Genomic DNA, 22,074 nt, shown 5'->3' on the forward strand with positions numbered 1-22,074 from the left:
CCCTGTGTTTTTCTCCTGCATTTTTTCACAAGATGTGCAAGAGGTCGCTGGGCCCAGTTGTTTTTGGGACCTTATCATTGTCAAAGTTAGTTGAAACTGGACTAGTTCAGAAATGAAGGGAAATGATTTTGTTAGTTTTCTTCATTTCTCTCTGTTATCAGAGAGAAATCTCTTTGATTCCGTAGAAAGCCATGCTTAAATATCAGTGTAGTCCGATATGATCTAGCTTTTGTAAGTTTTGGTAAGCATTCAGTATTTCATCCTATTTGGTAACATACTATCTTTTTAATTAGCTTTAGAAACTTTGTCACTGTTGCATAGTGCTGCTGAAAACTAAAAATGCTATTTCTCTCATGATTTGGTAGCATGCCCTAAGCAACTTCTATAATTACATAGTGAAAATGATTATTTCTTCCTCTTGCAATAGGGAGACTTTCTGATCTTAGGTTGCTTTTTTTTTTTTTTCTTTTAATATATTGTAACCAATATAACTGAAACAAATTGTAATAAATACAATTTATTATTAGTGCCTGTAGGCTTTTTTGAGTAGTACCCTTTTGCTTCCCTACAAAATAATTAATTCTAAAGACATTGAATTTCCCATTATTTTCCCATCTGCTGTTGGGATGGAATCAACAGCTTTTTGATATAGGACTCAGAAGAGGACAAGTGACTTTTCCAAATACACATGAAGCTGAAGCCACATCAGATGGGCTTTGTTTAAGAGTGATATGAGAAAACGAAAGCAGTGATGTAACATTGAAGCTGGGGGTACTGGAGTGGAGTTTACGTGAAATTTTTGACTGAGAACTTCTCAGCCTTACGCCCAATACATCTTGAGGGAAAGTCAAAGGCCACTGTAGTGCAATTAAGAGTATTCTGAAGAAAAGCACTCTTCTAAATTCTGCCAACATTAGGCTGCCCAATTCTGGTGTGTGGGTTGTAATACAAAGTGTAAAAGTAGAACGAGATCCCCATGGTTTTTGAAAAATAAAGCTCTTATTACAGTCCCAGGTTGCCTGTTACTAACTCTTTTGTTGTTTCTTTTCTGTGTCAGACACAGCTCCGAAAACAGCTAATCCACGAACTGATGCACCCAATTTTAAGTGGAGAACTTCAGCCACAGACTGTTCCAAGTGATGACAGTTCACTTTTGATCACGGCTTCCAACAGTTTGGTGGCGGATCATCTGCAGAGATGTGGCTATGAGTATTCACTTTCTGTTTTCTTTCCAGAAAGTGGATTAGAGAAGAAGAAGGTAAGTTCAGCAATCTCTCTCGTAAGATTTTTAGGAGTTTTGTTTTCTGGGGGCTTGTTATATTCCAACAGAATTGAAAAAAATCCACTTTAGTGGCGGTGAAATACAGATGCAAGTACAGCTTCAAATAATCTCCATGAAAGACATCAATATTCAGGTCTATTTACATGAAAACTCACAATAAGATACCATACAGGAAAGACATAGTGCCAGCCTTTTAACCTCAGCTCGCTTCACCCAAAGCTGCGGTATGATTGTGTGATTCTGTTTGGTGTGACAATTTGCAGAGCCATGTGGCAGGCCACTTGGGGAACTGATCCTGATTAAAACTAGCCTCTTTTTGGCCATTCAGTTCTCTGAAAGTGTGGTTCATGATCAGTTTAAACTGTTCCTAAATACGATTTCTGCATGAAAAAGGTGGTCCTTGCCCTGTATTTGTTTCTCCTCTATGAGTATGTGATAATGTGATGAATTTTTTCTAACCAGAAATTAAGTTTTTGAGCTGGTGAGTAGCTAGTTGTCATTTTGATTATCAAGCTCATCTGCTTCATATGGTAAAACAAAATAGAGGCAGGGAACATAGCAAGAGCGTGCATCTAGGTTTGGGAGGAAACAAAGCCCTCTCTTTTCATGGTTTCAGGTGGTCATGAAACTACGTTGACTGCCGTGTGTTTTAGGTAACAGATAAACAAATGGAGCTATAGAACAGATAAGTGTCTGAAAACAGTTCTGCAAGGTGATTATTTATTTTGATCTTTCTCAAATCTAAAACATTCTACAACTTTAATATGGTGGCTATTACGTATTTGAAGTATTTTTTTTAACGTAGTTAACCTTTTCAATTTTATTTATTTATTTATTTATTTATTTTTCCTAAAAGCTGTTGTCTGTGCAAGATCTTCTTCAATTAATGAGAATCAATCCGAAATCCAATTTTTACAAATCACTGGTGAGTTATTTTGATTCTGAAGATAAGCTGAAGATAAGTTATGGTGAAAGAGCCTGTCTAAAAGGCTGTCTTTTATTTCTTACAGACTTTGGGAACTCAGAAGGAAAATAAAGGTACACGATATTTATACATGATGCACACTGATAATTGTGTCACCTTCATTTTTATTAAGATGTGAGAAGTAGATATTCAGATTCCTTGAGTGTGTGTTGATGTGGAATAGTATGGATTTAATATTTTGAAACCTGTAGTGCACCAAATACTAGAGGTAATGTTTTGTGGAAGATTTTCACTCTAATTTTGACAAGCTCAGATTTTGATTTGTGTTTATAACTGACTGTATTAGATTACACACATGTATATTACAAACACTAGCTGAAAATTTAGTAGGCTTTCCATTTTCTTAATGTAAGAAATAATTCATATGTCTACATGATGAAGCCTATCTATATTAAATAGCCCGAAGTAACTTGGTTTTCAGAAACCACTGTTCCCTAATGTCACTGTAATTACAGTAATAATAATCTGCTCTCTCAAATGACCAATGAAGTCAAAGAGATAAACAGAAGAAAGGAAAAGTTGCAAAAGCACAGCTTTTGCAGAATAAGATGGAATGCTTATAAAAAAAATCAATAGTTTACTAGCATTGATTTTTATTTAATATTCACTGGGTTCTTTCAGTAAATTGGGTAGGTTTTCTGTGTGTAGTGAAAATTACTTCATTAGTTACCGGTGTGAAAACTGAATTTTGGTATGAAATAAGAAGTAACTAATCTACTGGATCTTGAAAGGTTTTCTCATGCAGATTTTGATGGGAATTACAGAGCATCATCTAAGTAAGGAAAGTCATGACACAGAAACTCAGACAACCTCAACACCTCCTTACAGAGACTCTCTTGGTAAGTACAGTCTTTGCAATGAAGTCTTCCTGAATATTTTCATATTGGTGAATGATATGGATGAATAAATTGTATGAATGGTATTAAATCATTGCTAATTCAAATTCAACCTAAAGCAATAATAAATAAAGGTTATACCTATATCGCTCTACATTTTTTCCTAATGTTGCTTAAAATAAGACAAAAGTCCTGCTATTTTCTTTTTCATTACACAGATGTTTTCTTAGGTGTTTAGCTAACAGCTATAACTTCTTAGATGGACTGTAAAAGTTAAGTGCTGAAACATGTTCTGGAAGACATAATTATGATTCTATAATTATAACTGCATGCATTGCTTTTTTGTATGATGGTGTTTCTGTTTGTTGTGAATAGATCGGGTTTTGAAATATAATATGCACGCTATTAGTAATACAAAAATGTAGAAGTTGCATGCAAAAGAAAATTCTAGAGCCTCTGTAAAGAGGATGAATAACTATATATGCCATATATGACTATATATGCCAAATTATGCCTGAACAGCTAAGTGCTTCCTCTTACAAATATGTTGTGTGGCACAGAGCTGATAAATGACATTTCTGTGCTGCCACAGCTTTTGTACCACATAGGTCTTAGGTGGTACTTATGTACACTGAGGTCCTTCATATACAGACACAGAATCACACAGTCTTTGGTAGGATAGTTGTGATGACTGATTTATTTTTAAATTTTGATGGATATGTTGCTCTTTTTATAGCTGAGAAGCTTCAGCTGATTGATGAGCAGTTTGCAGGCTCCTATCCCCAGCATTATAAGTATGAATCTTTAGAAGCAAAACTTCAGGAGTATAGGAAAGAAATAGAGAAGCAGCTTCAAGCAGAAATGGCTCAAAAGGTATTGCTCTGGTGATTGAATTTGAGGGAGAAATTTATGAATTTTTACACCTTACGAACTTTTAATACTTAAGGTAACTTGAAGAAAAATGTCTCATCATGAATTATATCAAACACAAAAGGCTAAGTTAATCAAATACCATTTGTTAATTTCATGATATTTCATGTGTATGTTGTCATTTACCTTTTTATTAATGTATACAGTTCATCTCTTTATTCTGGTGTTAATTGGGAAACACATCTTTTTCTTATTCTGATTGTCTTAATTTGGTAAATTTCACTTGCTTTTTGATTGTTTTGTTTTATGGGAAAATATTTACTTTTCATAGTTATACTATTTATTTTCCTTCCCAATTAAGATCTTGAAGCTTGAATTTGAGCATAATGCATTACAATCAAGGGGCATGAATTGCAGCTGTATACTTTGACAGATCAATTTATTTTTTTAATACTGATTAGAATTTACATACTATTTCAAAACATTGCACAGAAATGTTAAAATCATAACAGACACAATATTATGAATTATTCCACATTTTTTTTCTTCCTATAATTAAAGTCAGAGCTCTTTTGGAGGCTTGTCCTTTACTTTAGGAATAAAATTAGTTTAGTTTTGTTTTGTTTTCACAAAGTCTGTTGATTAATACTTATGTCTGTAAAATGGAGCAGATAGAATGTACTGTAGTTTATCTAAATTTTTTTTTCCATGATTTTTTGTCAAGATGAATTGCATATTTCAATAGAATAGAATTTTTCACTGATAATCAATTACAATGTTTTGGGACACTTTTAAAGGTGCTCATCTGCATATAAACTGTTTGAGGAAAACAGTTTTGCCGTAATTATTAAGATAGAAAAATAGAGAGATGGAGAGCTTAAACTAAAGCCAGTGCATTTTATCTCCATTTTTCATTTAGTCTTCAATCCCTGGTAGGTGCTGTATTTTTGTTATGTAAGAAATGCTAATTTGTGTGTTAAGTTCATCTCAGTTTAAACAAAGCAGAAGTATGGAGGTTTAAACAGATATAAATCACTTTCTATTAACTTTACATGGATTCCTTAGCAATGTGAAGTGAATTACTGTAGGGTATTTCTAGCCCAGTTTGTGTATTTACAAGTGAGGTTGTACTGGCCCACCATTTTTTCCTTTTTCACAAATCTGTTTCTATAGGACTGAGTTTTCTTGATTAGACATTCCTAGTGTGCTTTTTTTCCCCTCTCTAATATCCTTGTTTTCTGTAGTCTCAAACTTTTTCTGTCATTCATTTCTAATTATCTCATTGTTTCTCACATTCTTTTATTCTTGTATGTTCTCTATCTTCTTCCAAAATTCTATTATAATGTTATTAAAATAATATTAATTTTATTAAATCTTACTATAATTCTTAATAATCCCAGTAGTTCTTGCATATATTGCATCTCATACTTTTTAGGGACTCATGGTTCCTATGATTCTTCTGTGCACTTGCAAAATGCATACTTCTCTTTTTATGTGGATTTAGCTGTACTAAGAAGTGTGTGAGTCAGGACTTCTCTTTCTCTGCTCATGGGGAGTTACACATTCTGCATTTTCTTTTGTGTCCAGACGAAGTTTTTTTGTCCCTTGGTGATTCTGGATGTCTGCCTTTTCTGTTCCTAGTAGCACCAGTCAAAAGCAGTTCTTTGAGAAAGGGGCAAAGATAGAGACTGTGTCAGAGGAGGAATCAAAGAGTGTGGCCATTCCCTACCTGCAAGCAGAGCAGCACTCCTGCAGTGTATTTTTCTTCATAGGCCTCTGTTTTGCTGTTTTCTCAACCTGTTATTGTTTGTAAGAACTGTTTTGGGATGCTAGGTAAGTGGATGGAAATGATGTGAGGCATGCAAATACTGTGTGCTACTGAAATACTGTAATTTTGTACAGTATTTTATTTTCATCCTATTTCTTATGATGAACAGGAAATACCAGAGTGAAATTTAGAATTGTCTGAGGAGGGATAGTCTTTGCTCTTTTGAAAGAATCACTATTTAACCCTCTCTTCCTCCTTTATGTAAAAGCTAGAACATTTTAAAGAAGTTGAAATAGCAAAGATTAAAATGGAGGAGAAAGCACAAACCCAGAAAGAAATCTCTGAGCTACGGTATGAGTTAGAAAGGACACATCAAGCAAAGGCCGAAGCCTTGATTTCTCGTGAAAAGAATGCTATTGAGAGGCTTCAGAAACAACAAGAGGTAAAGTTCCAAATACTTTTTCTTAAACTAATACAAAATGATTCATGAGTCAATTAAACTGTTCTTTCATCTTCGTGAGATTTACCTTCAGCTCTCATTTGGCTTGTTAGTGAAAACTTGGAATTTACTTTTGTTCTCATAAATAGGGGAACACATTCAGCAAATAAAAGGATGAGTATGGGTAAGTATTTAAGTAAAGCTGTCTGGAAAAGGAGCAGTTCCCCTAAATAGGTCTGAATTGTAATAGGTACTTTTAAATCTGTTTTAATAACTGCTAAATTCAGATCACAGAGATGTTTTTAATAGTTTATAGGACTGTTTACTCTTTTATTTGAAAAACATAGCTTTTAGTTATACTATAAATTCTTTCAATTGTTAAGAAGGACTTTAAACTAAAGGGAATATATAGTCCACATGTTACAGATACAACATTTCTATGTCATTAGGTGTTGAGGAGTTTCAATAGCCACTGTCTGCCATAGGCTGATACCTTGTTTCTCTTTCCACACTTTTTTGTTGATGAGTTATTCCTTTGGGCTGTTAACTCTTGGTGTTTTGCCAGAATAGTAACTGTTACTGCAGTATATAATAATTTGTATGTAGTTCTAAATTGCTTCACTCCATCTCTATTACTTTTCAGTTTCAGGAAGAGTAGTTTGCTTGCTATTCTGTTGCCTATTTGCCTAGCAATCTCCCTGCTGTCTGCAGCAGACCTTCCGATCCAAGTAATTTAGTCATCTACAATTGCTATCACCTTTCTGCTCGTGTGTGGTTGCGCTTTTTTTTTTTTTCTTCAGAGCCTGTGATGGTAACAAAACTATAATTCGAGTTTTTATATTATTGTGTACGTGTATATGGGTAGCTACTACTAACCTCTTTCCCTTCTGAAAATAAAACATTTTATCAGTGCTATATGAAATTCTTTCATTGTTATGTTCTTAGAAGCTTACAAGAAAACCATCTGTTCTATGCTATCAGTCTTCTTTTGTGGACATGAAATCAATTCAGTAATTAAAATAACAACAAAAAGATATATGGATTTTGGTATTAGCATGTTCATGATTGAATTTTACAATTTGATTACATACATTAAATTTCAATAACAGACTGCTAGTTGACTGTTTTATCAGTTTATCGAGTCACGTTTTATCAATTTTTGGGCATGTTTTTCACTTTTGTTTATGCAAAACATACAAAAGAACATGCAAAATTGTTAAAAATTGAGAAGTATGAACATGTTTATTCTGTAAATATTTGTTTAACCAATTTTTCCTTTTACCGATGTTTTAGTCAACATAATTTCTAAAATGAAAGTGTTTGCAGGCAGCCAGTAATATTTCTATCTAAAGCATTTTTATTCAGAGTAAAAGGAAAAGGGGAATTAAGTTATAATAGATTCTGGATGTTATATAAAATTATGACTATAAACAACATATAAAATTATGACTATAAACCACTAATAACTTTTGGAATTCCTCAAGGGTCTCAAGACGGTCCTTGAAAGTTTGAATGTGATCAATGATAGATACCGTATACAGTGTGAAGTAAAACTAAAGATAATATTTTGTGATTCAGATAGAAGCAAAGGAAGTATATGCTCAGAGACAGAGTCTGCTGAAAGATATCGAAGTCATGAGGACAAGAGAGGCAGAACTGAAGCAAAGAATCGAGGCATTTGAAATGTAAGTTGCTGAAGGGCATATACAATGCTACGTGTTGTTCTTCATCTAGAAAGCATGCTGCGTGATGTTGCTGCTTCTGTGAAGCTGATTTTTTTATATCCCATAAGCTGTGTTTGCATTTTGAACAGTTTTGTAACAGTGCCTCTGTTATGAGAGTTACCCCATACAAAGAGAAGCTTTTTTATCTGTTCCCTCTTATCCAACTAGAATAATGTAGCATGACTTTGGAGACAAGGAACCATATGTTTTCTTTTAAGTTCTTAAATTAAAAACAAAACAATCAACACAGTATGTAATTCTAACAGTCATGAGGCATGTATATGATATTTTGCTTCTTTAGTCATTTTTTTTTTCTACTGCTAGGACTGTTATCCTTAATGTGATGAGTTTTACTTGGTTAAATAAGAAAATAATTAAACTAGTTTTGTCTAGGTTTTTAATCTACTTAATGTTATTACTCTGTCATCTGTTTTATATAGCAAAATCAGCATCACGCTAAGAACTTGTGGCTTTTATTTTTTTTTAACAAGCCAGCAGAGGGTGCTGATAGTGCTCAGCACTGTCTCTGAAGGCTTTCTGGTGTGGGAAGCTGAACTAGGGTTACCCCGGGATAGCTGCATAATTGATTGGTACTGGATTTTAATTAGGGCAATTTAGTTTGTGTCACATCTCCTTGCTCTTAATGAATTACAGTGACAGGTTCTGATCATAATTTTAGATTTCTAAGGTGTTCCTAGCACACACATCACCCTTTGATGTTGCTAAGTGTTATGTTAAGAAAAAATAATATACATAAAAAATTAAGTTTTGGCTTTGTAATTGGTCTTTGTATATTTATGATTATTTCAGCACTCAGAAACTTCAGGAAGAGAAAAATAAAACTATTGATGATGCACTTCGACGTCGGGAGGTTGCTGTGAAGAACATAGAGGAGAGTTATGACCAGAAGCTTAAAACTGAACTTCTAAAGTAATTTTTTATTTTGTCTCTAACAGGAAACATACTAATTCCTATGAAAATAGAATAATACACTCTATAGGATTTATTTGACTAATGCAACTAAGCAAGGACTTTAAAATGTTCATTTATGTTCTTGTTTCAGTTGGCTAGAATTATTTATATATTTTATTATCTCTTTGCTAGTGAGACAAAATGTTCTTTCAGGTTCAGAAAATACTTGCTATAGAAAATTATTCTCTTTTGATTATAGGTTATATTATTTTTGTGGCTTAAATTCTGCCTTGTTATATGGGAAAGAGATGTCAGATAAGTCGTATGTTTAGACAAGAGGATTTAAACCAGTATTAGTGAGTTTGTTTGACCAGAATTTAAAGAACTGACCTTTCCATGGACACAGAAAAAGCATCGAGGTTAAATTAACGTTAAAGAGGTGTTAGAGGTTTCTTGGAAAAGGGCTGCGAGACACACCAGCCTGTATTAAAGACAGATTAGTTCTTCATTTAGGTTTAATGCCTCTGTATTTTGGGGGTCTCTGTTGTAGACCATCCTGTCTTAATGACTGTAATTTACTTGAACATGGTTTCAAAGAATTTGCCTGGAAATGCTCTTTAAAGTACTCATCTGTGACCACTTTTGAGTTGTTGCAGTGGGTATATCCTTTGCTACTGCACTTGCTTTGAGTGCTGTGGTCACTTGAAGGTTCCTGGATGCCTCAATGCAGGCAGGTGCTTTCACTATGTTATTGCTCGTGCTTATATCGTGGCACGAAACAATCTTCCAGTTAGGAAAGTAAACCAAATGACTGATGTATCATGACTTTTTTTTTTTTTTGCAAGCTAAGTATCGACTGTTCGTGTCAGCCATCAGTAAACAGCAAGTAGAATCTCTGTTAGTGTGTCTTTATTTAAATTGCAGAGGAAAGATGTAAAGAGTAGGTTTTGATAAGGAGGATTTCTCAGCTGGAACTGAGTAGATAACAGGGCTTTGTCAGAGAACAATGAAATGCTGAGCTAATTGACTCACCCTCATACCTTGTGTTATCCAGTTAGCCACTGACAGCTAGTTACAGATAATACTTGTAAAGTGCTTTTGGTTCATGAGGAAAGGGAAATTATTTTACAGATTAACTGTTGCTTACCTTATTTTATCAATTTAAGAAGTGTTTTAGACAAGCTGCAAGTGCTCAGAAAGATAAAATCCTTGTCCCAAATCCTCAATGAAAGGTATCACAGAGCTATTTATTGTATAGAAACAGTGATGTTTTTTTGGGAAAGGAATATTTTATTTCTAGAATAAACTTTAAAAGCAATTGCAAAAAGGATCTCACTAGTCCGGCTCATTTACACAAATGCATTTATAATTTCTGTTCCAGTCATACAAAATGCTGCTTGTTCTTAGCTCCTGTAGATTGCCATAAAATTGACCAGTGAAGTTGGCTGACTGGGCTGTGAATAGCAGTATATTCGGGCAGTGTTCAGTGTTTAGCTGGTGGCTGATAGCGTGCAGAGCACCCTTGGGGCCAGTACAGTCCTGTACTGTCCAGTACCTTCATCTGTCGTCTGGATGATGACACTGTGCATCCTCAGCAACTTTGAACACGAGGCTTAATTAAGGAGAATGGCTGCCACAACAAATGGCAGCGTTTCAATGCGAACAGACTTTGATAAGCTTGGGGATTGTGCCAACGTACATCTCAGGAATTTTAACAAGGAGAACCACAAAGCTCAGCACTCGGGACAGAGTATCCTTCCGCAGTGGTGCAGGTGGGGAAAAGGAACGGATTGAGCAGCTGCCTTTCAGAAAAGGACACAGGATTTACAGTGAGTGCCAGGCTGACTGTGATCCACCCGCATGCTCTGGCAAATCAGGCAAACCACATGATGGGTGACATTAGCAGCAGCACAGCCAACGGACTGAGGGGAGTTATTGTCCTCTTAAGCTACTGGTGAAGGCTGCACTAGGAATTAATACTATGTTGAGCTTTAGTCTTCTCTGTTCAATACAGTTGTGGAGAAACTGGAGAGTGCCTGGTAAGGGTCTGTCAAGACCCTTATTTGACTACCAGATGTGACCTATGAGGACAATTTGAGGGAGTGCAGCTTCTTTAGCCTGTTGCAGGTGAGCCTAGATGATCTGGAAGTACCCCACAGCTGCTTGATTTTTTCCACTCATTTTTATAGCTGTTTTTCAATTATTTTGTAGCATGCAAATGCCAGACAATGTAACAGGACTGGGCCAATAAACTGTGGCTTGGACATAGAGAAATTTTTATTTTACTGAGAGGGTAGTGCAGCATTACCACAGGTCACCCAGGGAGGTGGTGGATTCTACATCCTTTGAAGTTTTCAAGAGTTATTGAGGACAAAACATGGCTCACCAGGTTTGATGTTGGTGATTGACTTGCTTTTTGAGCAGGTGGTTGAAAAAAGTGACTGGCAGGACCCTTTCCAGCTGTTTACATGACTGTCCTAACTGATTTTATCAGCAAATAATTGTGTGATTATAGCTTAGTTTTGGCAAAGACTAGAATTTACAGAAGCATACATGCATGTATACACAAGTACTTTGGGCACATAATTCTTTTTACTTCTAGATATCAGCTTGAATTAAAAGAAGAATACATATCCAGAAGTAATAAAGTTACTGAAGATGAGAAAAAAAATAAAGGTAACCATCTCTCTGAATTTAATAAAGTAGCTGTTTACAGCATTTACTACCTAGGATCAAAACACTTGTTACTAAAGAGTAACAGTGTTCAGTAATGCTGGCATAAGTGGCAAAAAAGTCATTAACCTAGGCTTTGAAAAATATGTAGCAGCATCCGATGGCAGATCAGCAACTCCTTGCAGTTTAACAGTTTAATATACAGTGGGAACCATGAGCTGGTGCTTCACATGAAAGCTGCAAGGCCTCCTGCTTCCTCAGCTTCCCAGATTCCTCTGAAGTTCTAGCAGCTCATTCATTCTGTAATTGAACTCTGGTACACTCTGGTTGAATTGTTGCCAGTTTGTACATTTATTATGCACAAGATGTTTAAGTGAAGCTTGAGAAGAGAGCTGGGACAGATAGCATGTTTAGACTTCTAAGTTAGGATCATGCAAAAGAAATCATGTATTGTGTGTATGAATTTGATTTAACTAATTCTGAAGTAGTACACATGCATATATTTATGCACACACAGGGATTTACTTGATTTTGAAGGTGTGTGTAAACATACATGACATTCAGTCATTTTTAAGCATTGAATTAAACTGAATGTTGGACAGCACCTTGAACTATTTTTTTTTTCTGACTCAGTTTTTCAATATAATTTTAATTTAATTCAGCATTTGTAATTCTCCCTGCAGAGAAGGCTATGCTTTTGCATGAAGAAGCTGTTGCTATTAATTCAAAAAAGGAGGAACTCAAGCAAGCTGTATCGCGCACAAAAGAGCTTGAGGTAATTGTAAGCATGAATTTAGAGAAGCTGTATTGTAATGAGTGCATTTGAATTACGTTAAAAAAAAAATAAAAGAAAAAGTGAATTAAAATTCACTGTTAAGTAGTATTAAAAGTAAGTAAGTGAGAGTTTTTCTTGAGAAACATCTTCATAAGCTTCTAAACTGTTCTTTTTCTGCAGCTGGATTTGGAGTCAGTGAAAGCTCAGGTTCTGCTGGTAAATAAACAGAATCAGCTGTTGACAGAAAAACTGAAAGAGGTGTCAGACTATCCTTTGCTAAAGGAGGAGAAACTGGAGCTCCAAGTGCAGAATAAACTACTTAGGCAACAGCTGGATGAGACTCGCAGTGAGAACCAGCATCTTCGAGACAGTGAGTGTGAATAATTTAGTAATTTTCTTGTTTGTGTTTCCCTATGAGTATTTCTTTAGAAATGAATCTTCATTAAAATACATTCTTTGTATTATGTTTACTAGTGATTTGCGTTGAACCCCAAATAATGTTAGTGTAAAATGAATCAAAATCCTTGATGTTAGTTTTTCTTCACTATGTCTATATAATAGAAATCCCAAACAAAGTGGTAGCTGTAATAATAACACAAGGAATATCCCTTTTATCTTTTGAAAAAAGAAGAAAAGTATTTCCAACAGTAGTGTTAGCATGCTTAATAATGGCAAAAGGAACATTACTTTTTTTTTCTTAAGGACTCAAGTGACTGTAGTTAACAAGTGACATATATTTTTAATGCGCATCCAAGATTACTAGAGAATAGAGATGTATATACCAAGTTAGGTAGGAATGTGTATTTTTCTTCCATAATAGGAAAATCTGTATCTAGTCCTTAAGCAACTATGCAAAAAAAAACTTTGGTCCTTTGTAAAAAGAAAAAAAATAATCCCCAGGTACTTTATTCAAACAAAGCCTGGTTCTAAAAGATCTTGTTATGTGCTTGAAAATAAATCGTCTTTAAGTTTGAAAGGTGTATCTTCTAGAAAAGTGCAGGCTTGTCGTTCTCTGTCTGACTGTCTGGTATTTCTCTTTTTGGAAAGAACTGTCCCAGCCCTCAGTGGAGCACCTGGCCTGCCAGGCAGAGCTGAGGAGGGTAGAACGTTCCAGGAGGCTGGCACTAGATGAATTTGAAAGTGATAAGCAGTTTTTGGAAAAGCAGCTACAAAGTGAGGTAAATGATTCTTTATTAATAATTTGAGTTCGTTCTTCTTCTTGTCATGTTGTTAACGTTTATCTGTGTACCTGTGAAGGCTGTTCTGCATGTAGTGATGGGAATGGTTTGTACTCTGCTTATTTTTATGTAAACAACCTAGAAAAGCAATCAAAAAACAACAACAACAGCAAAAAACACAACACCCACAATAAAATAACCAACCGAAGTATATCTTTCTAAGCCACTAAATTGTCAGCTCTGGCTTTCTGTGGGATACTATGTATCTGTATGGTTTTGCTGGACCTGAAAAACAATTAGAAGGCCACAAGTATTCAAACAGTTCAGGTTATTCTATTTATTTGAATTATGTTTTTTGTTTCCTCTGGTCTTCTTCAGGTTGAGCGTGCTGCCCAGTTAAAGACCCAACTGTTGGAGTCTGAAGCTACTGTCAGGAAGTTAAATGTGCAGGTTGAAGAACTGAAACTACAGTTGAAACAAACACAGGCAGGTTTGTGTCTTATACCAAAAAAGTCCTTTACGAATTTCACATACCTAACCAGGATAAGAACTTCTAGATGCTTAAAAGAGCTAGAGTTGCATTGAAGTAATATGCCACTATTGAGTGGTTTAAAGTTTTAAACATTTAAACATTTCAAGTTTAAAATCAAAATCGATTTAAAAGACCAGTTTAAAATGCAGCCTGATTACAACTTTCCTTTCTTTCAGAAAGCAAGCATATAAAAGGAAGGGAAAGTGTTCCTCCCTGATCATTTATATATATATATATATATATATATACTTATACATACAAAGCGCTTCTCACCGTAGTGATAAACACTTGCATTTTTTTTTATTGTCCATATTTTTGCTCAGTGTCAAGACATTAAAGTTTAGTGATAACATAATCACATTTTTCCAGGGGGTGAATTGTGTTTTAATGCATTTTGATTGTTGAGTGTTCATAATAAAACTAATCAGTTTGAAATTGTATTGCATATCTCACAATTCTAAATCTAACTTTTAAACAGCTGTTATCAAAGCTAATAACTTAAGCACCTTGCTTAGACATTAAGAAGACAAAGGCGCTTTGTAGAGCAATTCAGTCTGCTGAAGAAGTGGAGTTCTAAAGGTGCCTGTGAAATTCATATCAAGTATGATAAATTTAAGTTTTGGTACATATCTTTTATTTTAAAATATAGAATTGAATTCTGCAATGATTATACATTAAATACATTGCATGTTGCACTGTAGTTCAGTGTATGCAATACTTTATATGATTGTTTAGACCAATATGTATATATCTTCATATGTGTTATTACTCTCAGTACCATTTGGAATTGGAAATTCATCAGTATCAAAACAGCAAATATATTAAAAGTTAGTGACAAAGTATTGCATGGACATTCTTTTTGCAGCAGAGTTAAGGATGTCATTGAAGAAACCATTTAGGTAAAATGAAAATTACATGGTCATTTTGCAAAAAAGATGCAGACCTGTAGATGGGTCTTTTGCTTTCAAAAAAAAACAAGTGCAAACCAGGCAGCAGAAAGCCCCCAAAATTTCCATTTAACTGATAATTTTTGAGGAATACTTATAAAATAAAATAATAATAATAATAAAAAACCAAAACATTACGTTATTACATTTATGCTATGTTACTTTTTCCCAAGTTCTTTTTGATATAAATAGAAGCGGACTTTTGGCCTGCCCTTGTTAAACGGTGTCCATCACCCTTTAACAACATGGTTGGATATAATGTGTCCAGGGTGGTGGCATTTTTATTATTCTTTTAAATGTGATTTAAGAAAGAACAGTGTTAGATTTTTTAGTAAGCCTGTATTTTTCAGGTAGGTTTTTACATGAAATAATTATATATACAATTAATTAATATCAATGATAACTTGCAGCTATGCAACTACATAAAAATACACATTTAAACCAATACATTAAACTCTCGAAATTTAAATAAATTGCATGTTAAAATCATTTTGATCAAATTAGAATTTAAATGCCACATTTTATTATTTCTGTTCAGTCTCTGTCTTAACTGTCACTCATGTTCTTGGTCATTTAGCTCTGGAAAATGAAGTGTATCGGAACCCCAAGCCTTCCCTTGTTGATCGTTCTGTCATTGACTTCCTTGATGATAGAATTGTACCTCATGATATTTATGTGGACAGCGCGTTCCTGAAGAATCCCGTTATGAGTGATGTCGTGAAGGGAAATGCTGTGCCAAGAGTTGGCTACCATCAGCAGTTGCAGACGCGCAGTGCTTCTCCAGATTCTGACCTGGAGTGTATGGCACAAACCCGGGCTAGAATAAAGGAACTAGAAAAAGAGGCAGAGTATTTGGAAGAAGCCTACAGAAACTACCAACACAGAGTAATGCAGGATACAGCTGCAAGCAGAACGCCGAGAAAGATGCAGTCCCCTTTACTTCTACAGTGTGCTGTTGGTAAAGCCCCCTTGACTACACAGCATGAACTTTTAGAGGATAATCCTAGCTCCCAGCATTCCCCTGTGAGCAGCCCAAGAGGTGAAAAATACGTTGGAAGAAATGGGCAGCCTGAGGGCTTTAAAAATCCTTCAACGCCACCACACAGGGGAATACCTTCTTCAAGATGCCTTTCTTCTACTCCTGTTTCCAAATTGGAAAGACTTCTTAGTAATAAGAAACTTTCAGATGGTAAGTTATGATAGCTAATATGGGACGTTTTTGGAGTTGTGCTTATTGTTCCTCTTGCATGACTGGAACAGTAAGATTTAGCAGGGATAGTCTTTCCCTCATTCATTATTTGCTAAGGGGCAGGAAAATTGCAGAATCACAGCAAAGCTGAGGCTGGCAGGGACCTCTGGAGGTCACCTGCTCCGAACTCTGCCCAAGCAGGGACACCCAGAGCAGGCTGCCCACGGCCAGACCCAGGCGGCTTTTGGAGATTTCCAAGGAGGGAGAATCCACAGCCTCTCCATGCAACCAGTGCCAGTGCTTGCTCACTCTCAGAATAAAGACGTGCTGTCTGATGTCAGAGAAAGTCAGAGACAAAGTGTGCTAGCTGTTAGGAGTATCAGTTCTTTGTGGAAACAGTCACTGAGGAAGTACATTAAGCACATACTGCACTTAATTCAGGTAGCATTAAAGAGGCGACTATTCCATATTATTGCAACAAGTGTAATCCTATGATATGCAGAGATTCTTTTAAAAGCTGATATTCAGTATAACTACTTTGGGACATTATTAAAACCAGGTAATTACAATTAATTATCTATATTCTTCTCTTTTCATGTAGCTATTTTAGTTGCATATGCACATGTGGCATGAGGACTGCTTCATCTGGCTTCTGTTAAATTCTTACTTATTAATATATATTTTTTAATTCTCTTTATATGTGAGTCACCAGCAGATTTGAAATAACAGGGTCTGCTGCAGGTCCTACCCTGTTGGAAATAACCAGTACAAGAAAATTCATATTTAGCTGTATAGGTCTGGATGTTAACTTCCCTACAGTGGCAGTGTGTGCATAGTGCAATTATGCACATGTTGTGAAAACCAGTCTTATCTGAGTAGTAGGATAAATACTGACTAATATAAACTATGTTTTTTTGTTCTGCAGAAGCCAGTGACTTGTACCTTGCCTCTTCCGAGCATAGTGTTGACCAGGTGCTTTCTCCTATTTCAAAGCCACACATCCTTTCATGTTCTGAGTCTGTTTCTTCCTCACCATCCAGTCACAGAGAGAAAATCAGGTAATGTCATTTACAAAGCAACATTTTTATTATTAAAAAAACAACAACAACAACATACATCTGTTCATGGTGATAGCTCTTTTAATAACTCAACTAAGCCATGATTCTATAAGTTAAAACTGTTCTAAAGAAGGGTAAGGATTTTCGTCTTTAGAATATTTTCTCCCATTTCTAATCCCTTTCCCTTTTTTCCATGTAAAAGTTTTCATGTGTCAGTGTTCTGAAGAACTTTTGAAACCATTGGATGCTGTTACCTTAAGCAAGGTGTGGTGCGGATCCTTGTATTTCAGGAGTGCTGCAAGTTGTGCAGTGCTTGAAATTTGTTGTGTCAGTTAGACCTTCAGTCTTACGCAGCAGATCACATTCAGACATCTGAATGAAAGTTTTGTTGCTTACAAATTAATATTCAGTTAATCACTAGTTTTGGAAAGCGTGCTTTCTAAAAGTAAATCTGTGGCATGCAAGTCAGTTGTTAAATTCTGTATAAGAGCTCTGAAAACTCTTGATTAATAAGAAATTTTATTTTTTAAATGTGAGAGGAACGTGTGTGTGTGACTTTAGACGTGGTAATCTTTATGGGTAGGTTCAGTTCAGCCTGGCAGGTAAGGACCTTCACTATCAAGCTCTTTGAGGTATATCTTGGTGTCCAGTGACTGTGGACCATCTGCCTGTAACATGCTGCAAATGGGAAATGTGAAGTGGCCAATGACTTATCACATGGTATGTCTTTGCCCTTTTGTGAATTAACTCAATGTGAACATACTTTTAGCAGTTTGCTTTCATGAGCTCTATTGGGATTTAGCAGTTTTGATTCTTCCAGTAGGCTTCTGTGTCATCCATATATATGTATGATCCTGATAAGACTAGTGAGAAGTCCTGCTGAAGTTGTGGACTGACTTGAGAACGAACTTCATTTCAGAAAACGATGTTGAGACTTGAGAGGGGTAAACTTCATGTTTCAATGACTTGAAATTATTTTTTCAATGACAAACTCATCACAAATTCCTGTCCAAAGTAGTGATAATCTCTCATCTATCCCATATCAAAGCAGTCTTTTTGCATATGCTTGATGTCCAAAAGCTGTCGACGTTATATCTGATGCACACAAAAACATTTAATAATAATAATAAAAAACAACAACAACAAAAACCTACCACCACTAATTCATTGAGCAATTCTTGTTCTCTTCCATTGTGTCTCTGCTTTTCACATCAGTGACCTTTCCTTTGCTGATTGAAACTCAGTAGTTTCTGATGCTTGTTTAAGAATGTAAATCAAGACAGCTGTACATTTTCACTTCAGTAGCAAGTTGCAATGCTAATGTTTTTTCTCTGAAAAGTATGTTCCTGTGCCTGTATAACTTCTTTCAGAATAGAAATCTACAGTCTCCCTTGCATGTGGAAAGGAGATAGGTAGCAGAGCTTTTCTTATTAACTATGCGTTTTAACATCTATGCTGAGAAAATGAATAACTCCAAAAAAGTAAGCTGCACAAAAGTATCTTCTCTTTGCTCACTGTATCTCCTATTTCCATGTATGAAATTATTCTGTTATCAATGGTTACTATTGCTTTCACTCTCCAAGACTGAGAATCTTGAATAGATGTCTTCAGAAAAAGCTTGAGTGTTTCATATATAATGTGTTTTTTTCCTAGGAAAAGACACTTGAATCAGTCTTAACCTGCTAGCCATCATTCTAGGTGTGATGGTTGAAGAAAGATGGTTTGTTTTGGGCAGCTCTATCAGGCATTCACAGGGCTTTATTTTCTTGCTCTCCAGTCCTTAATGCACATTTAATGTAGAGAGGATCTCTGCTATCATTAAAATCTGGGGAGAGCCTTTAAGTTCTTGGCCTTGAAAAGAAGCTGTTGGGATTTCTAGAAACTATGAGATTAGTTCTGCCTTAGCTTGGTGTCTGGCTTTAAGTGCCTGTTTTCTTTGTCTATTTGTTCCCATTTCTACAGTATGCATCAGATTTGCTGTGTTACGACAGAACTTACAAACTGAAGGTTGTGTTAACCTGTGTGTTAAGGTATTTGGGAAAATGCTTCAGTGCTGTGAGGGAGCATACTTCTTGGTAGGATGTTGTGTAGTCTGAGCTTTACAAAAGGGAATAAATACGCTGTGGGAACAGTAAGCAGTACGAGCAAGTTGTGCTACAGAGAACAGGCCAGGGACTACGGGTGGTAGTTGCTTTCCTGAGTTCCTCCTGACAAAGCAAGGATATATAGTCCCAATAGCTTGCTTGGACTTGCTGCTTTCCCAAGACTTTCTTAAAAGGGAAAACATTCTTTTGTTGAGCATTTTGGAATTTCTTGTGCCTTGGACTGTTTTTTTTTCTTGCACAAAATATTTGAGAAATGCATGTGTGGGCTTTTCCAGTTATTTACTCTCATTATTAGCAAATGCCACATCATTGATGTGCATTGTGGGATTAGTTTATGACCTGCAGATTTTAATTGGCAATGGGAATTTATGTGAAAAGGAAAGAAAAGAAGATGTTGTAACACCAGTAAGCCATTAAGCTAGGCCTCTGTCAGTGGGGAACAACAATTGCTTCTGTGACTAGGAGATCCTTGTTTATTTGTGTTTGAAAATATGAGTGGTATGAGGGAAGCCAATAAATACAGACAGGAAGACTAGAGTTAGGAAGGCAGATTATTATCTAAACCATTCCTTTTTCATGTGGGGCTGAAGAAGCTGATTGTGAAGGTTTTTACCAGCTTTAGGCTAAAAAGTTAATTTTAGACATTAATAAAATAGATAGTAGAGGTCGTTTTTTGACTCTCACAGTCACTTTAAGTATAACTCTTGCTATTTATTTGGCATTGATTGGCACATCAATATTGTTTTATGGAGCATTGATGTAAGGTACTGTCCAGGGTTTTGTCCTCAACTCTGACAAAACAAATTTGGAAAATTGCTTGGAAGTACACGTGTGTGATGGACTTAATGATGCAGGGCTCTTCCTCTCTTTGCTAAATCCACGGCAGTGTACTGAGTGTCTTCCTAGCAGTGTTACAGGATACAGTATTGAAGAATTTGGCATGCATGTTCTTGAGACTAAAAACATGGACTTCCAAAAACCTGGAGTTCCACCTACTTTGCCATTTTAAACTTACAGGATGTTTTTTTGCCACTGATGTTATTGAACCATCCTTCTGAAAATGCAGATCTATTTTTTCCCAAACTTGCTGTTTTTATTGAACATGCCTCATTATTGGGGTATGTCTTTTTGTTTTTGTTTTTTTCTCTGTTTTCACCCACATGGATGTCTTGAATTGCTTAGAAATTATAAACACAAACATATTTATGGAACAATATACACCAGCAACAGCTGGTGTGAAGTAAGCTCCTTTATAAAGAGCTGCTGATGAATTCGTGACCTGTACTATTTTTCTATTCTGATTCTGGTCACAGTTTGGTAGCAAGGTCACATGGTAGATATTGTTCTTTCACATCATCTTTCTGATTAGATAAACGGGGATTTAGAATGAGGGCACTAACCCCATTTTTCATAGAACCCAGATTTTCACCCCTGAATACATGTTTTGCCAGACACCTAATCCTAATACATTTCAAACACATCTGTTAAAGTGACATGAAAGGGGGAATTAGATTAACACAGAGCCAAAAAAAGGCAATTTAAAAAAATTCAGTTGACTGTGTGTCACGCTTTGTTGTATTTCTCGTTTTTTTCTTTTTATTTATTTATTTTTCCTTATTCCTCTTTATGCCTTTTGAGTGTGTATATTGTTTTAATCTAATAGCTTTATGTCACACATAGGCCTTGGGGAAAGGCTGCAGGGGCAGCACCTTATCAGAGTGATAGAGCTGTCATTTGGTAAAAGTTAGAGAACTGTATTTAAATACCTTGACTTTGGAGGCAGGAAGTTGTAACATTGTACTTGTATGGGTTTTACATTAGGTTTAGTTTGTTGCTGTGCATGTGAGTAAGCCTTGTATTTAAATCTCTGGCAGCTATTTGCCTAAATGATTTAGTGTTTGTATTTATTCAAATTATTTACTCTCTTCCTTTGTCTTCCAGACTTCAGAATCAACAAATAGATAACCAAGATTTCAGCAGTAACCCCAAACCAGAGAAGCTACTATATGAGGACCTTGAAGAACACGTTTCTTCACTTGAATGTAAGCTTTAGTGCATTTTAAATGGTTTATTTGACACATTTGGATTAACAGTTGGAAGATAATTGTCTTGACAGGATAAGGCTATAATTGAAGAAAATAAGAAGAAAGAAACTGTCTCAGGTGATGAAAGATTATTTTTCTTCATATTTGCATCTTTAGAGGAGAAGGATATGGAGAAATAAGTAGACACTAAAATCCATTTGGTTCTGAAATTTGGGAACATACTTTTTGTTCAGAAGTCTTGCATAACCTTGTTCTGATTAATGCATGTAGGTCTGACAGTTGCTTCAGAACGTTTTAAAATGCTGTAGGATTTTTTTTTCTTTTTAAAGCAAAGTGTACGAGTATATGAACTAACCCGAGGCCCTATTATACATGTATTTGCTGCATGAAATAAAATCACAAGGAGTGTTTTTGATGGACCAATACCAGAGCAGCGTTACCAAGCTGTAGCTGTGAAGATAAATTTCTGCAGCAATTAGTACTTTTGTTGATTTTTCCTTCTGTAACCAAGGATTAAGTAGTGTTACAAGTTAGAGCTTACTTCAGAGTATCTTAGAGTGCACTTGGAATGTATGGTTAAGTTACTGAAATGTGAATGTATCTTTTTTTTTTTTTTTCCATCTCAGAGTATTTTATTTATTTACATTTCTTGGTCTAAATTGCCTGAGGAATTCTGGCATTATGTTGTGTTTTATTTTGTGTGCTACAGAGATATTTCCTTTTTTTTTTTTTTTTTGTATGCTGGAGTTAGGCATG

At 35.5% G+C, this 22,074-nt stretch overlaps 1 protein-coding gene across 4 annotated transcripts in view; it reads left to right on the forward strand.

Annotated features, from left to right (window-relative positions):
* Positions 1-22,074, forward strand: part of OFD1 (OFD1 centriole and centriolar satellite protein) — a 30,598-nt gene that overhangs the window by 1,652 nt on the left and 6,872 nt on the right. For 3 of the 4 annotated variants that reach the window (XM_068683187.1, XM_068683213.1, XM_068683204.1), the window contains exons 2-17: positions 1,058-1,258; positions 2,139-2,207; positions 2,293-2,320; positions 2,999-3,106; positions 3,840-3,976; positions 6,010-6,183; positions 7,759-7,865; positions 8,715-8,834; positions 11,419-11,492; positions 12,173-12,264; positions 12,445-12,634; positions 13,312-13,442; positions 13,821-13,932; positions 15,499-16,110; positions 17,036-17,168; positions 21,215-21,315. In XM_068683187.1, coding sequence (XP_068539288.1) covers positions 1,058-1,258; positions 2,139-2,207; positions 2,293-2,320; positions 2,999-3,106; positions 3,840-3,976; positions 6,010-6,183; positions 7,759-7,865; positions 8,715-8,834; positions 11,419-11,492; positions 12,173-12,264; positions 12,445-12,634; positions 13,312-13,442; positions 13,821-13,932; positions 15,499-16,110; positions 17,036-17,168; positions 21,215-21,315 — 2,389 coding nt within the window. The remainder of the gene's footprint in view (positions 1-1,057; positions 1,259-2,138; positions 2,208-2,292; positions 2,321-2,998; positions 3,107-3,839; positions 3,977-6,009; positions 6,184-7,758; positions 7,866-8,714; positions 8,835-11,418; positions 11,493-12,172; positions 12,265-12,444; positions 12,635-13,311; positions 13,443-13,820; positions 13,933-15,498; positions 16,111-17,035; positions 17,169-21,214; positions 21,316-22,074) is intronic. The other variant, XM_068683196.1, reaches the window with a different exon arrangement.

Source organism: Anas acuta, chromosome 1, assembly GCF_963932015.1.
Source record: "Anas acuta chromosome 1, bAnaAcu1.1, whole genome shotgun sequence".
Lineage (NCBI taxonomy): Eukaryota > Metazoa > Chordata > Aves > Anseriformes > Anatidae > Anas > Anas acuta.